Source organism: Urocampus carinirostris, chromosome 14 (genome assembly GCF_059441175.1).
Source record: "Urocampus carinirostris isolate Australia breed hairy pipefish chromosome 14, RoL_Ucar_1.0, whole genome shotgun sequence".
NCBI lineage: Eukaryota > Metazoa > Chordata > Actinopteri > Syngnathiformes > Syngnathidae > Urocampus > Urocampus carinirostris.
Window position 1 is genome coordinate 30538383 of NC_142362.1, and position 16910 is coordinate 30555292.

At 42.2% G+C, this 16910-nt stretch overlaps 1 protein-coding gene across 1 annotated transcript in view; it reads right to left on the bottom strand.

Moving 5' to 3' along the window:
• The window catches only part of glra2 (glycine receptor, alpha 2), a 51125-nt gene that overhangs the window by 16813 nt on the left and 17402 nt on the right, over nt 1-16910 (bottom strand). Inside the window, exons 4-5 of the mRNA XM_088352193.1 lie at nt 8582-8805; nt 5296-5378 (exon numbers count right to left, since the gene is read on the bottom strand). Coding sequence (XP_088208319.1) covers nt 5296-5378; nt 8582-8805 — 307 coding nt within the window. The remainder of the gene's footprint in view (nt 1-5295; nt 5379-8581; nt 8806-16910) is intronic.

The window sequence follows — 16910 nt, forward strand, 5'->3', positions numbered from 1 at the left end:
AGTTCATGACCATAGGTGAGGGTAGGAACGTAGATGGACTGGTAGATCGAGAGCTTTGCCTTTCGGCTCAGCTCCCTCTTCACCACGACAGACCGGTACAGGGTCCGAATGACGGCAGACGCTGCACCGACCCGTCTGTCGATCTCCCGTTCCATCCTACCCTCACTCGTGAACAAGACCCCAAGATACTTGAACTCCTCCACTTGGGGCAAGACCTCCTCCCCGACACGGAGGGAGCATACCACCCTTTTCCGACTGAGAACCATGGCCTCGGACTTGGAGGTGCTGATCCCCATCCCGGCCGCTTCACACTCGGTTGCGAATCGCTCCAGCGAGAGCTGAAGATCACGGGCTGAGGAAGCCAACAGCACCACGTCATCTGCAAAAAGCAGTGACGCAATACTGAGGCCCCCAAACCGGACTCCATCCCCGCCAAGGCTGCGCCTAGAAATTCTGTCCATAAAAGTTATGAACAGAATCGGTGACAAAGGGCAGCCCTGGCGGAGCCCAACCCTCACCGGGAACAAATCCGACTTATTGCCGGCAATGCGGACCAGACTCTGGCACCGGGCATACAGGGACCGCACAGCCCGGATAAGACTGTGCGGTACCCCATACTCCCGAAGCACCCCCCACAGGGCCTCCCGAGGAACACGGTCGAATGCCTTCTCCAAGTCCACAAAACACATGTAGACCGGACAGGCAAATTCCCATGCACCCTCAAAGACCCTGAAGAGTGTATAGAGCTGGTCCAGTGTTCCACGGCCAGGACGAAAACCACACTGTTCCTCCTGAATCCGAGATTCGACTTCCTGGCGGACCCTCCTCTCCAGTACCCCTGAATAGACCTTACCAGGGAGGCTGAGAAGTGTGATTCCCCTGTAGTTGGAACACACTCTCCGGTCCCCCTTCTTAAAGACGGGAACCACCACCCCAGTCTGCCAGTCCAGAGGCACTGTCCCCGATGTCCACGCGATGTTGCAGAGGCGCGTCAACCATGACACGCCCACAACATCCAGAGCCTTAATGAAGTCTGGGCGGATCTCATCGACCCCCGGGGCCCTGCCACCGAGGAGTTTTTTGACAACCTCGGTGACTTCAACCCCAGTGATACGAGAGCCCAACCCAGAGTCCTCAGGCTCTGCTTCCCCAGAGGAAGACGTGCCGGTGGAATTGAGGAGGTCTTCGAAGTACTCCGCCCACCGATTCACAACGTCCCGGGTCGAGGTCAGCAGCGCCCCATCGGCACTATACACAGTGTCGATGGCACACCGCTTCCTCCCCCTAAGACGTCGGATGGTGGACCAGAATTTCCTCGAAGCCGTTCGGAAGTCGGCTTCCATGGCCTCGCCAAACTCCTCCCATGCCCGAGTTTTTGCCTCGGCAACCGCCAAAGCCGCATTCCGCTTGGCCAGCCGATACCTGCCAGCTGCTTCCAGAGTCCCACAGGCCAGGAAGGCCCGATAAGACTCCTTCTTCAGCTTGACGGCATCCCTCACCGCCGGTGACCACCAACGGGTCTGAGGGTTGCCACCGCGGCAGGCACCGACTACCTTGCGGCCACAGCTCCGATCAGCCGCCTTGACAATGGAGGCGCGGAACATGGTCCACTCGGACTCAATGTCCCCCGCCTCCCTCGGGACATGGGCGAAGTTCTGCCGGAGGTGTGAATTGAAACTTCTTCTGACAGGAGATTCTGCCAGCCGTTCCCAACAGACCCTCACAACACGCTTGGGTCTGCCGGGTCGGGCCGGCATCTTCCCCCACCATCGAAGCCAACTCACCACCAGGTGGTGATCAGTTGACAGCTCCGCCCCTCTCTTCACCCGAGTGTCCAGAACATGCGGCCGCAGGTCCGACGAAACGATGACAAAGTCGATCATCGAACTACGGCCTAGGGTGTCCTGGTGCCAAGTGCACATATGGACACCCTTATGTCTGAAAATGGTGTTCATTATGGACAGACCATGACGAGCACAGAAGTCCAATAACGAAACACCACTCGGGTTCAGGTCAGGGGGGCCGTTCTTCCCAATCACGCCCTTCCAGGTCTCACTGTCATTGCCCACGTGAGCGTTGAAGTCTCCCAGCAGTACGAGGGAGTCCCCAGGGGGCGCGCTCTCAAGCACACCCTCTAAGGACCCCAAGAAGGTTGGGTACTCCGAACTGCTATTTGGTGCATAAGCACAAACAACAGTCAGGACCCGTCCCCCCACCCGAAGGCGGAGGGAGGCTACCCTCTCGTCTACCGGGGTGAACCCCAACGTACAGGCGCCGAGCCGTGGAGCAATTAATATGCCCACACCGGCTCTGCGCCTCTCACCACGGGCAACTCCAGAGTGGAAGAGAGTCCAACCCCTCTCGAGAGGACTGGTACCAGAGCCCAAGCCGTGCGTAGAGGTGAGTCCGACTATATCTAGTCGGAATTTCTCAACCTCACGCACCAACTCGGGCTCCTTCCCTGCCAGAGAGGTAACGTTCCATGTCCCAAAAGCCAGTTTCTGTAGCCGGGGATCGTCGCGCCAAGGACCCCTCCCTTGGCTGCTACCCAGCTCTCTGCGCACCCGACCCCTTTGGCCCCTCCTACAGGTGGTGAGCCCATGGGAAGAGGGTCCCACGTCGTCCCTTCGGGCTGTGCCCGGCCGGCCCCCGTGGGTAAGGGTCCGGCCACCAGGCGCTCGCCAGCGGACCCCACCTCCAGGCCTGGCTCCAGAAGGGGGCCCCGGTAACCCGCGTCCGGGCGAGGGAAATCGAGGACCAAAGTTTTCTCTCATCATTAGGGGTCTTCTGATCTGCGTTTTGTCTGGCCACTCACCTAGGACCTGTTTGCCATGGGTGACCCTACCAGGGGCTTAAAGCCCCCGACAACATAGCTCCTAGGATCATTGGGACACACAAACTCCTCCACCACGATAAGGTAGCAGATCAAGGAGGAGGTTTATTATGTATTAATATGAATAACTTACAAAGGGGGAAAATGAAGAAGAATTAACCCATAACTTTAATACTGAAAAATAAAGGAAAAATACATTAATATATTCATAAATCTACCAAGGGAAAGATAAAATACAAAACTATTTTAACCTTTTTTTATAATGAACAAAGTCAACGGCAACAGGCCAGAATCCCTGAGAAAATGTATTTCGACCAATCACAGGAGAAAAAGAGCGTCTCGAAGTGAACAGGCTCTCGATTAGCGTTTGGCCGGCTCCTACTTCCAAGAGCCGGCTCATAGAGATGTTTTGTTCCTGAAAGACACAATTTGGTTACTGTCGCATTCACGAACTCGCCCTTTCTAAAACTTGATTACTATAGCTATCAAACTATATATAGTCGCTATTTTGAATGGTGACAAGTTTCCAAAAGACGTGGCGTAAGGAACTTAGAGGAAAGCGAAAAACCACGGGGACACACAGTTGGCGTTCTAAACCCAAGGTAACGCGCCGCTTTTGACCGTAAGTAACGATGACGGCGTTGTAACGTCGGAAAAATTATTATTTAGATCAGTGTTGCCGGGGCACACTGGTGTTCCATGAGACCTTGTCTAGTGTGCTCCTAGAATTTGCCCAATTTTATCTTTCCAAAAAAATCAGGCCATCATTCAGTATTTTTGCTCCCTTCAGACGAGGAACTGTAATAGCCATCCATTTCAGTAGGTGGCAGTAAATTTTAATATTCTTTTTATACACCAATTATCTGATCTTGAGGTAACACAGTACATTTAATAAATTTATTTGTTTAACAAAGCGGTTTAAAATTGCATTGTAAAAAATAAAAACATAAATACAGCACATCATTCTTTTTTAAGTATCATTTTATGTTTTCATACCCTAATTATCTGCTTATGAGGTAGTACAGTGAAATGTTTGACATAACTACATTTCCAAACCTTTTCGATGAATGGTGTGCCTCTGAGCTTTTTTTATGAATAAAAGTGTACCTTGGTCCAAAAAGGGTTGAAAAGCACTGATTTAGATTACACCTGAAGGATTTTATACATGTGACTATAAGGGATTTTGTACGATCAAATACAAATTACATTTAATGCAAAAGATATTCACTGGCTGAGGTGTGGGGCATGTCACGAGGGGGACCGGACCAGAACGGGGGCAGGAGGCAGGAAGGGAGAACTCAATTGCGTTGACGATCAAAACTTTTATTTACCAAAATAAAAGTCGTCCAAAACTCAGGGACAAGACAGAACAAACAGGCTTTAACAAAAACGTGCAAACACAGGTTTCTTCCGACTCAAATAAAACAGGACAGAGCAAAACAGAACGGGAAATGCAGACCGAAAATGCAAACAGAAATGCAATGACCCAGCACCCGCAAAACCCACAACCCACCCTTAAGTAGCACACACGCAATTAGCTGATCTGCTTCAGCTGGTGCCCAGGGGGCGGGGCCAGCCGGTCGCTATGACGACCATGCTGGCCATGACAGGGCAGGTCATTGCAACCTTGTGAAGAATGATGTTTACAGAAACAATAGGAACTGGGACAAGGGCTGATAAGATAATCAGCACATCCGACGACGGAGAGGGGCCCTAATGATGGGGGACGGCAGGCGATGTTTGGAGAACAAAGCCCTGATGACGTGGAAAAGCGCGGGGATGTTTTGACCATGACAGACATCGAAGAGCCGTGGAGCCCACGTGGGGGGGCTTTTCCTGACGCGCCAATGGGAGGAGCCGACACGGCAGCTTGGGAGTAAGACGTGGGTCGAGAGAAGAACTTCAGAAGATCAGAGAATCGAGAGGGACAATCGAGAGAGAAGCTCGACGAAGACTCGAGCGACGAAATTCGGCTTATTGGATGGAATTCACTTAGTTTATTATTTAAGAAATTAAATCTGCCCCCATGTGGAAATGCCGGTCTCTTGTCCGTCTTTTCACAAAAAGAAACGAGGATGCATTGTTAGGTGGTGTTTGGTTAATGGAGTCAGATAACTAATTAAAACAATTTGGTAAACGGTAGATTTTTAATATATTTATTTCCTAACACACCTTTACAAAAAAAATGACGCCGTTATCTTATTTACTCCCAACACTGAGCATTGGTAAGACGTTTTGTCAGATCACCGGGTTTAAAATGTACGGAAAGGAAAAAAAGTTTTAGTTCTATTTAATAGATGTTTAAGCCTGAGGCTTTAAATCCAGTGCTGCTTGTAAAAATGCAAAATCGAATTTGGTTTTTAAATTTGAGCACGCGGCTTTTAATCAGGTCTGAAATTTATGGTACTTTGTAAAGTTGATCATGCTCGATGTTCAGAAGCAAAAAGGAAATGGATGCTTACAACTTTCAAGCTGCATTGTACACGTTTGGAGATCCATGGGGAAGTTCTTCAGGTCCATCGGGCAGGACAGGATAAGAGTCAACCTGTGATGTCAAGCGAGACATATAAAGAAACAGACATTACTTTGAGCCAAAGTGTGCTTTGCAGTATTTGCTGTATTCTTCTCCGCTGGGATGCGTTGGCAAGGTTTCACTCCAGCGGCTTCCAATCACACTTTCATTACTGCAACTTATTGTCTCGCCGATGCGTTCAGGTGCCCGCCGTGCCCCCCGCCGTCTTTCTCCGCCAGCCGACATCGGCGAAGGTCTGACCGGCTGTCATCTTCTGGTGCCCACCCCCGCCTCCGCCACACCTGAGCACCACTCAGTGTCTGAGTAACCTAATAGACTGATGCAATTTCAGTTCTATGCCTAGAAGATTGAATTGGGATCTGGCCATAATGAAATGGAATGAAATATTCTCATACATGTGCTGGTTTTTGTGGAACTAAGTTTTTTTTTTAATTTTCCTCAGATCCATTCACAAAGTCAGAGTTATTTTTTTACCTTTAATCTTTTGATTAAAGTATCTAAAAGCATTTCAATAATAATAATAGAGCCAAATTCATTTTAAACTATAATGCATTGTATTTATTATCTTGTTCTCTAGTTCTGCCATACTTAACATATTGTGCAGAAGTCTGGGGCAATAATTACAAAAGTTCACTACAGCCCCTTTTTTGTCACGAGACGTGGTGGCGTGGAAGGTGACCGGACCAGAACGGAGGCAGGAGGCATGAAGGGAGAACTCAAATGCGTTGACGATCCATAGGTTTTATTTAATAAAATAAAAGTCGCCCAATACTCCGAGGCAAAACAGAACAATACAGAGTTCCTCCGGCACGAACTCAACAGGACAAGGCATAACAGACTAAAACAGGACAAGGCATAACAGACCGGGATTGTGAATAATGAGTAATGAACCAGCACCCGCCAAACCCAAAATCCAGCCTTAAATAGCAGAACAGCAATCAGCTGATCTGCTTCAGCTTGAGTTCGGGGGCGTGGCATACTGGTCGTCATGGCGACCGTGACATTTTTATCTTCCAAAAACATGCAATTAGAACTATACACAGGTTAGGATATCGAGATAATACTGATATTTTATTCCTGCAGTCCAAATTATGAAAATTAGATGATTTAGTAAATTTTTCACTGTACAACTGCTATTTAAGGTCAACAAAAACATAGTGCCAGAAAACATCCATAAATTATTCATTCGGAAAGAAGGAAATTATAACTTAAGGGGCTGCAGTTAATTCATGATCCCAAAGGTGAGAACCACCAGGAAAAGTATGTGTGTTTCTGTGTGTGGAGTAAAACTTTGGAACAGTTTATATGACAAGATCAAACAATGTCTAACTATTCATTTGTTCAGGTTTAGATACAAAGGAACATTCCTGGAGGAATACAGAGATGAAGAAAATCTGGTATGAGTGATACGAGAGATTGGGAATAGTGCGTCTAGAACTATGATTAACTTTGTGTTATTGTTGCTGTTGTTATATCATAACTGTTATCATAATAGTATTACAATTGTTGTTATATAATTGGTGTGTTTAATAAGGAAGATGAAGGGGTAGGGAATATACGTATTTGCTTCTGACTACCCCTTTTCGAACATATTATGTAATATTATTTTGTTGTTGACTTATTGTTTTTGTTCTGTTTTTATTTTAATGTTCGAATAAAGTTTTCATTCATTCATTCATTCTTAACAAATCCCTCTGTGATTGCGGTAGACAAGTCTTTTATTTAAAAAAAAAAACTACACGCAGTGTGGAATATCGAAGATTCCAATCACAATGGGATCACGTCTTCTTTTAAACTAGTGTATACCCCTACAACCTTCTATGTTGAATACGAATTGAGGTTGTATCAACTTTTTATGGTTGAGTCATATCTCAGCTAAGAAAATCACCCTTAAAGGCACGTAAAAAAATGAATTTCATATTCGCAAATCTTTTTGAATTTTGGGTTTGTCTAGAAGCCATCATGTCAAAAAACGCTGTGGACCAACGAAATAGAAGATGCTTCTATTGCTAAGAAAGTTGGACTTTTTGACATGCTAGACTGCAGTGGTCTCCAACGTGGTGCCTGCTGGCACCAGGGTTCCCCCTAAAGACAGCTGAGGTGTGCGCAGACCCATACTAAGCTCACCCTTACTGGGTCATTGTGATTTTTTTTGTAGCAAAATGACTTTTTAGTGGTTGACATAGTCTCTTTAACCCTTCTTACAATAATTAAATTGGTAATAACATATTAACAACATAGTAATGGGAGGATAAGATGTTGTTTAAGAAATACATATCAAACTTAGTGCCCTTTGCACTAATCAGTAACAGGAAGTAGCTTTCAGCTTGAAAAAGGTTGGAGAACCCCTGTGCTAGAGGGGAGCTAAAAGCATCATTTTTGTTTTCAATTAATGCCCACCTGATTGCGACAAAATATCATATGAGGTATTAAAAGATATTTTCCATCATTTTTTGGAATCAGTTGTGCAATTTAGTTGCAAGATTATTTTTAAAATTATAATTTGAAATTAAAGAAATTATTTTTAAGTACAATACATTTTTTGTGATAGAAATGCTTGAGTCTGTATATAGGGTTTGTTCTTTGGTTTCAATGTATAATATAGTATTTCAAAGAGCTGTATGGTATTTAAAACTTTGTTCTTCTCTGTGGCCAACTGTTTTAAAATCATGAATGCAGCCTGAGTCAGCTTGTTCATGATGTACGTGCAAGTATGTGCAGTTCTAAGATGTGCTCAAATAAAAATCTTTTTTCATCTTGTTTGGGGTAGGGTTGGCGTTTGGACTTAACTAGAAGCATGCCTTTTCTTACTTTCACCATTTTCATGCAACACTGACAAAAAAAATAAAATTAAAACTTGGACAAGCATTATGGCAATCTCCAAAGTCCCCTTTCCTGGGAAACTAATGTGTTCCGTACCAAACAGCTCTGATTTAAAAGTATAAGGCCTCTTAGATCTGGGTTGGGCATTTTTAACACATACCTAATAAACAAAATATATAACTTTCTGTGTTTTAAGGACACATTGAAAGACACTCTGATTTGAATAAATAAAGGTTTCCACTTTGCAGATTTTGAGTACACAGGTCCTTTTTGGAATGCAATCCCTGTGAAAAACGAGGGTTTACTGTAATTTGTTCATCAATGATCTATTCTTCCACCATCTGTATTATTTCACGCTGTTTGCTGCGACGTGTTTATCTGCTGTCTCTCACCTGATACTGTAGAGGACGTTCCCGTTTTTGAAGATCCTCAGCAACTTGTTGTCAGTGGTGACGTCGTGGAAGTTGGCGCCCTTCTCGTTGGCAAAGAAGAGGTCGGGCTTCCAAATGGAATCCAGCATGGACGGGTCCAGATCCAGGGAGGAGTCCGGGTACTTGCTGTACGCCAGCCGGGGGTCATTCCACTTCTGCCGCAGGAAGATATTCACTCTGTAATCCTGCAGACACGACAAGCGGCTTTACATATTTTTACACTGTGGCCGGTGGGCTTATGGGAAAGGGAGCATGCTGGTGACACAAACACATCTGCATTTTTTTTTTTTATTACAATGTCTCCTCTTTTTGTGCCTGCTTTGGAGAATTTATATAAAAAACATTGCTGGGAAATATCACCTACCAAAGTGAAGGTGCAAAAATTTGGCTCAGTCGTTCTAAATCCATAAATGATTGGAATTCCCATTATTAAGCATACACATACAAAGAGGGACATATTTACTCAAAGCAAGACAGACTATGTATGATAACAACAAAAATAATTTGTGTAAACAAGTTGATTTTATTGACTAAAAAATACGAAGAACAATTTTTTTGTTATTTCCCACGTAGAGTAAAAACTAGTGTTCGTTTTTGTACTTTGCAGTGCAGGATTTTGCAGACTTCATCTTCATTCGTAATTACTTACAGTTGTTTTTACGAAATGCAGTGATACCTCTTTAACCAAGCTCTATTGGCAACAAATCTCGCAAACATCTTGCTCGCTATACAAAGGAAATCCAGTTCACGAGCAGTCCCAAAATCTACCACGAGAGACCGCTCAAGAAGCCTCATCGTTTTTGACCGCTTTTGCGAACATGAGCTGGTCCAGTTTGCGCATGGAAACTACTATCGGCAAAAAAAAAATTGTGATGTGAATGTTTTTTTCTGCGTACGCTCATTTAATGTTACAGTAACTTTAATTTTAAGTGAACAGTAAGTGTTTACGCATATCCAACAGTCTCTTGATCTCATACAGTACCTGTAATTCTCAGCTAATTACTCATTGTATTAATGGTTGCAATACCCCTTATTAAGTGATAGCAAATATTACAAATACACTTATTTATCGACCGTAAAACAGATTATAAAAAATACAGTGACAATATTAGCAATCTACGACGACATTGTTGTCTGCTACCAGTGACGGAGAGGATCCAGATTAGAGACGAAATAGGTGAAAACAATCTTTTTTTTACATTTTTCTCCAGTATAAACATTGTTATATGGCATACTCAAGTAGAAACGATCAAAACATGCATAGAATAGGGGGAACATGTGTAAGTTGACAGGTATTCCAATCAATAAGGTTCTTGTTATGATAGAGAGGAATCCATTTCACGAAATCAATTGGACTTGATGAAGCTTTTAAAGAGAAAACATACATAACTTCTCAGCATCTTGTACCAGATATGCTGAATCGATTGGATTTTCCTTTAGGCGAAAATGGATTACACATTCAATTTTGATGCTTATCCGAATTGATTATCAGCATGATTATGCTTCGACAAGCAACTGCTTGACCTGCCCCTATTCTACGTTTTGCATATGAGATAGTCAAAATCAATACGAGTTTTGAAACTGCTACTGAGAAAAGTAGCAAGCGCCTTCAGAACCGTACCACTACATAAGGTTCTTTGTTGCAATTTAGAGAATCGTTTAAATTCTGACACTAGACCTTGCGTTCTGAAAATCGATAGGCTTCTTACTTTGACATGAAAAATAATGGTTACAGTAAATGTTCTCAAGAGTAGCCATTACCTTTGCTTTACAGAAAAGTCATTTACTCTGACATTTGTTATTAGCTTCCACCACCATATTAGATCGTATATCCTTTAACATTTCGTTTTTTCTCGGGCTGATATTGACAGATTTTGCCTTAAGGTTAATAGTCTAGTTTACATTCTGCCTAGTCAAGAAGGGAAAACAGCAACGGGTAGCTTTTGATCCGGTTCAATTCAAAACTGCCTTCTTGGGGCTACCGTTCATCAAAATCGATTCACGGTTTTATCTATGTCGACTGGCTTTAAAGTTGAATCACTGCATGCTGAATTGATGAACCTGACATTTAACTTTTTAACTTCTTATTGCTAAAAAGCAAGGAAAACATATTGAAGTTAAGTGCTTATAAACAGATTGAATTATGTGTGTTATTGCAGTGTTTCTCAACTGGTGGGTTGTGGACTTGTTTTCAGTGGGTCGTGGGCCTTTGCCTTGGCAAAATGATGCTAAGAAGAAAACACAGAGGGTCGGTTACACTCCTTCATCAGTATTCTTTTTCTGTTCAGGTATATCAGGATGTTAGAAAGGGGCCACATCACATTTTATCGTGAATGTGTTGGTTTTATTTCCTTTGCCCATAATAATGGGTCACAAGAAAGTTGGTCAAAAGTGGAAGCGAATGTTGAAAAGAATGAAAACAAAGGATCGAGAGGAGGAAGGAAACGTTATATGTTATATTTTTAGCTTTTGACCACTATATTAATCTTTTTTAACTACATAGTTAAATATTTATTGTTGTTTATGTACACACTATATTATTATTTGAATTTCTTTGAGTATGTGGTTATTCTAAATCAGTTTTAGGCATCGCTTATATGCGATGTAGGCTTAAATGTGAGTATATACAGTACTCTAAGTCATTTTAGTGTTGCTGGTTACTTTGTTTTTTGAAAGAAAAAAAAAAGAAAAAAAAGAATACATCCTACTATTTTTTATTCAAACGGGACAATCCTTTCATTGGATAAGTTTGAGAAGTGGATTTTTTTTTCTTGATAGGGGTCAAAGCTTGTCATTAGGGTCGATTGTTGGGTCCTGAAATAAGACCTGTTGAGGACCAATGTATTATTAAACCAAATAAACTAATCAGTGCCTTTTTAAGGAAGCTCAGGTACTTTTTGTATTGCATACAATACATCTGTGTTAAATAACAAGACAGATGTGTTTTTTTATATTAGTGTATAATACTAGTATAAGTTTGACTACTGTTTTAGTTTAATGACGGACAACAGTTTATTCGCTCTTAGACAATAGCAAATTTATGGAGATTGAAAAAATTATTATATTTTAAAATTGATGTAGTGGTTTATGGTTTTAATTTCTTCCCCCGAAATTTACAAGACAATAAAAAATGTATGCCAATTTATGGGGGGGTCTCTGTGTGATATTACAATTGGTTTGATGATCTGAGACGTTTGTGAGTGAAAAAATGCAAATAAAAAACCCCTTGGGACAAATACTTTTTCACGACAAAGTATTTCTCAAATGGTGGGTCAGGACCCAAAAGTGGTTTGGTAGACCTGTTTTCAGTGGGTCGCAGCTAGTCCATAAGGTGGAAGCATGGGTTCTGAAGTTAAACCAGTTGAGAACCAATTCTCTAGAAGGTGCTAATTAATCTACAATGTCTATTAATAAAAGTGAAATTGTCCTCTTGCTACTAAGGGCTACTTTTCGTTAGTTTTTAGCAAATTAGGCTACACATATCATGCCTGTCAACCTGTATGTTTTTGCCGTACAAAGTACGTGTATTATGCATTTTAAGACATGTTCGTTTAGATCAGGGGATGGTGTTATAATAGTCTGTGGTTTGCAATGATCTGTGGTCTGTTCAGCCCTTTGAGACTATTTGTGATTATGGGCTATGCAAATAAACATGACTTGACTTGATTAGGCTATCTCTGCTTTAAAATACACAATTCTTTCATTGAGAAGTGGATTTATTTTTCAACGTGGGTCGCAGGTCGTCATCAATGGGTGAATCAGCCGGCCCTAAAGTCAGACCAGTTGAGAACCAGAAGTATAAACTACGCTTCTAATGTTGGGAAATTCTGCAGGAGCTTCAAAACTAAAAATTAAAAAAGTGGAACTCGCGGCTGTCGTCTAAACTCAGTCAATTTGTCTTGTGTCGTTCAAAATGACGGAAACTAATCCGGCGATGAAAAATCCTCAGCCAATCGTCACCTTGCACCATTTGTCATTTCGCGGAAGGCTCAAACCATTTCTTGCAATCACCTCAAACAATCGGGCATGCTAAAAACACCCATCTCCCCAGAAAGTGGTGGCCCAAAAACGTCAACAAGAAAATACGGTAATCCTTGTTTTTTTGCGGGGGCTACGTTCCGAAAAGAAACAATCTTCTAAGATATTTTTAGGATGAATCATATCTCAAACCCACTGATCGATACGGATATACTAGTATGAAGTGTTGGAAATAATGACGTTATACATAGCTATTCCTTTTCAGTAACGGGGTACTCTAACTGTTACAACGGTCAAAAACGTTGCGTTACTATGGCGCCGCGCCCGCGTAAACCTAAGAGAGTTTTCAGTGGGATGGTTTTCTGATCCCCGCCGAGTTGTTTGTGTCACGTCTTCCCCAATAATGTCACCATTTGAAATAGAGGCTACCATATAGTTAGATAACGATTCCGAATATAGTATTTGCTAATATGCCTAAAGAAAAGGCGAATGAGGACTGATTGGTGAAAAATATCTTTGACAATACCCAACTCGTGTAATTTGAGAAACGAAACGTCTCTATGAGCTGGCTCTCGGAAGTGAATGAAGGGAGCCGGATTCCCACCAATCAACAGCTTGTTCCCTCTGAGAGGCCTTTTTTTCTCATTTGATCGGTCGATATATATTTTTGGGGATTTCCGTGTTGATTTTTTTTTTTTGTTTTTCGTAGATTTTCAAATGTTTTAATTATATTTCCGGTGTTTTTCAGTGTTAATGTGTTTGTATAAAATGTTAAGTTTATTCCTTTTTTCGTCTTTTATCTCTCTTTTTCCTTTTGTTATTGTATGTGTTCTTTTGTTTATTTTTTATTATTATTATTTTTTTTTTTTTTCCCCCTCATTTTTAAAATCATTCTGTGCAAAATGTTACATCATAATTGGTAAAGTAGGGATTTAAGCAACAAAAACAACCTGAAAAGCCATGAGGGACAAGAGAGAGCCGTCTCTTTTTCGTAGGCTGTCACGGTTGCCATGGCGACCAATTGGCCCCGCCCGTGTGGCGCCAGCTGCGGCTCATTGATTGGCTTTCTGTCTATTTAAGCTCAGTGCTCCCATTTTTCCTTTGTCAGTCTTTCAATGAACCTCTTCCCCGCAAGACTCAGTCCTGTTTCCTGTTGGCATTTCCGGTATTGTTCCCGTTTATTTTTGTCTTGTTTAGTATCGGTTTCCAGTTTCGTTCCCGTCTATTTTTGTCCTGTTTATTTTTCTCTCCAGTTTTCTCCAGTTTATTTTCAATATCCTGTTTCATTATCTATCCTCTCTGTCCCGTCCTGTCCGGTATCGAGCCCATCTGTCCGATAGCAACTTGGGCAATTGGTATCGATCTTGACGGCCTCTGGCTTCCTATCATTTCACGCCACACTGCTGCCTAACGTGCATGACTCCCTATTTCCCGTAAAATAAAAGGCTTGTGTGAGTAACGTCACGCGTTTGGGTCCTGATCCTGTTCTGGTTCATGACATCGGACTTATAAAAATAGCGGGAATTTGCATTTCTACTAGTAAATTCTGGTCAAAGACGTCACAGCGGTATTTCGTATTTGCTCAGACAATTTCAAATGATTTGACATACTACTTCTTTTTAAAGTAACAAAAATAGTTACTTTCCCTGGTAACTGGTTACTTCTACTATAGAGTCCTTCAGTCACTAACTCAGTTACTTTTTGAAAGAAGTCGTGAGTAACTACAACTAATGACTTTTTAAAAGTAACTTGCCCAACACGAGTGGCTCTGGCGAAGATCAAAGTCGACAGGCATTGTGGGAATTGTAGTTTTTGGTCAAAGCACTCTGTTGACTCGTTTACCATGAAATGCTCAGACATTATAAGCTCTCGCGGGCCACATAGAATGATGCGGCGGGCCCACATTTGGCCCGCAGGCTGTGAGTTTGACAAATGTGCGGTGGCGGTTGTAATTTGCCTCAACTTTTTTCATTAAAGTGCAATCTTAATTGAACGCTAACGATCTGTTTATTGGATACGGCGCTCAGAGAGCAGCAAAGCCCGAAGAAACGAGAAACGCGTGTCGCCGCTGTGTCGCGCTCTTATGTTGTTTGACGTTTCATTATCGTCTTTGCGCCTCGCGGGTCCAAATCCGCTTAATTGCCGGGTGCATGCGTCAATTATAATTGCAAATTCTTGATCTAAGTCACGGGTGTCAAACATGCATCCTGGTGGTCGGATTATGCCCACCAAGCAAGACAACGCTGAGAGAAAGTGCACGAAAAAAATGAGCCCCAGTTTGAAATGTGTCCACTGGGTGTCGCCAAAGCCGGGAGCTACTTGCAAAGCACCTGGAGCTAAATTTTTATCTCTCTTTCTCCCTTTGTCTTGAGTTTCTCTCTTTTTCTTTCTTTCATTTTCTTTCCTGTGTAGTTCAATGATTCAAATAGTAAATTTGTTCTTTTTTCATCGCACTTGATTCTTTTACACCGTGAAAAAAAATAAAAGTGATGCTCATTTTGAGGTTATTAAATCTTATTTTGTAAAATGTTTTAATTTGTTTTTCTGATCAGATAAAAACAATCGTAAAAATAGGCAGAATATGCGATAAGATTTGTCTAATTGTAAGAAATACTATTCCTTCATTCATCCATTATCTGCACCGCTTATCCTTAGTAGGGTCACGGGGGCGCTGGAGCCCATCCCAGCTAGCTTCGGGCAGAGGGCAGGAGAAACCCTGAACTGGTTGCCAGCCAGTCGCAGGGCACACTGAGACCGAGAACTCACTCGCTCATTCAAACTTAGGGACAATTCAGAACGGCCACTTAACCTGACATGCATGTTTTTGGAATTTGGGAGGAAACTGGAGAAAACACAAGCAAGAACGGGGAGAACATGCAAACTCCACACAGGAAGGTTCGATCTCGTGACATCAGAACTGCCGCACATGCGCTAACCACTGCGCTGCCGTGCTGCCTCTTTATATTATTTATTTCTTTATTCCTTTCTCTCTCTCTCTCTCTCTCTCTCTCTCTCTCTCTTTCTCTTGGGCGGCAGTAGCTCAGGAGGTAGAGCGCTCGTCTTGGGATCAAGGGATCCCAGTTCGAATCCCGGCTCTTCCGTGTTACATGTCGAAGTGTCCTTGGGTAAGACACTGAACCCCTACTTCCCCCAATAAGCAGGTTAGCGCCTTACATGGCTGCAAGGCCGCTATTGGGAAATGTGGAGCACATTGTAAAGCGCTTTGAGAAGTCATTGACTTGAAAAAGCACTATATAAAATGCAGATCATTTCATTTCATTTCATTTCTCTCATATCTTCTTTTTTCCCCCTCTTTCTTGTTCTCTCTTTCTTGTTCTCAATTTTTTCTCCCTCTTTCTTTTCCTCTTTCTCTCTCTTTCCTTCTCTTTCTGTCTTTTTCTTTCTCTCTTTCTCATTTTCTATTTCTTGTTTGATTATTTCATTCTCTCACTCTTTTCCATTAATTTCTCTTGCTCTTTCGATCTGTCTCTCTCCCTCACTCTGTCTCTTCTTTGTCTCTTTATCGCTTTGTTTCTTTATCTCTTTGTTTCTTTCTTTGTATGTTTGTTTTTTTGTTTGTTTGTTTCTTTTTTTTATTTATCTCTCTCTCTCTCTCTCACACTCTCTCTCTCTCTCTCTCACGTTCTCTTTCATCTACTAGTTTACCTCTCTTGAGAATGTTCTTTCTACCACGTGGCCACTGAGTTCAAATGAATTTGACACCCTGATCTAACCAGTGATTAGTAGGCATTATCAAGACCTTGGTGGTGTTTTACCGCGCAGCCTTGTTTTTTTGTTTTTGTTTTGTTTTTTTTAGCTTATTAGCGCTTTTGGAAGCTCCAGCCACCTCCCACCGTTATTGGCTGGCCTCGTGGAGATTTACCAGACGGGGTTTACTCTATGAATTATTAACTTGGATTAATGAAGAAAAAAGGGAGATCATTGTAGCTTAAAGCAAAATGAGTTATTTATATTCACTGCATGATCTGCCAAATTACTTTTCTTCCCCCCAAAAAAGGAGACATCATTTTTAACCCTGTCCTGTTTTTTGCATGCGGACAATTCAAGATCTTTCCACACAAAAAAAAAACTATTCGTGCCTTTGTCATAATTGGCCATTTTTTGTATACCGCTTCTCGTCATTAGAGTCACACCTCATCTGACATATGACAAAAAGCTGGGTATACCTACGTTCAATTCTTTTAAATTACCAGAAAATATGTTTTTACATTTTTTAAGGGACTCCAAATTTGTTTTTTTGTCAAAACACGGCAGTAAAATGATTCGAAACAATTCCCCCAAATAACATCTT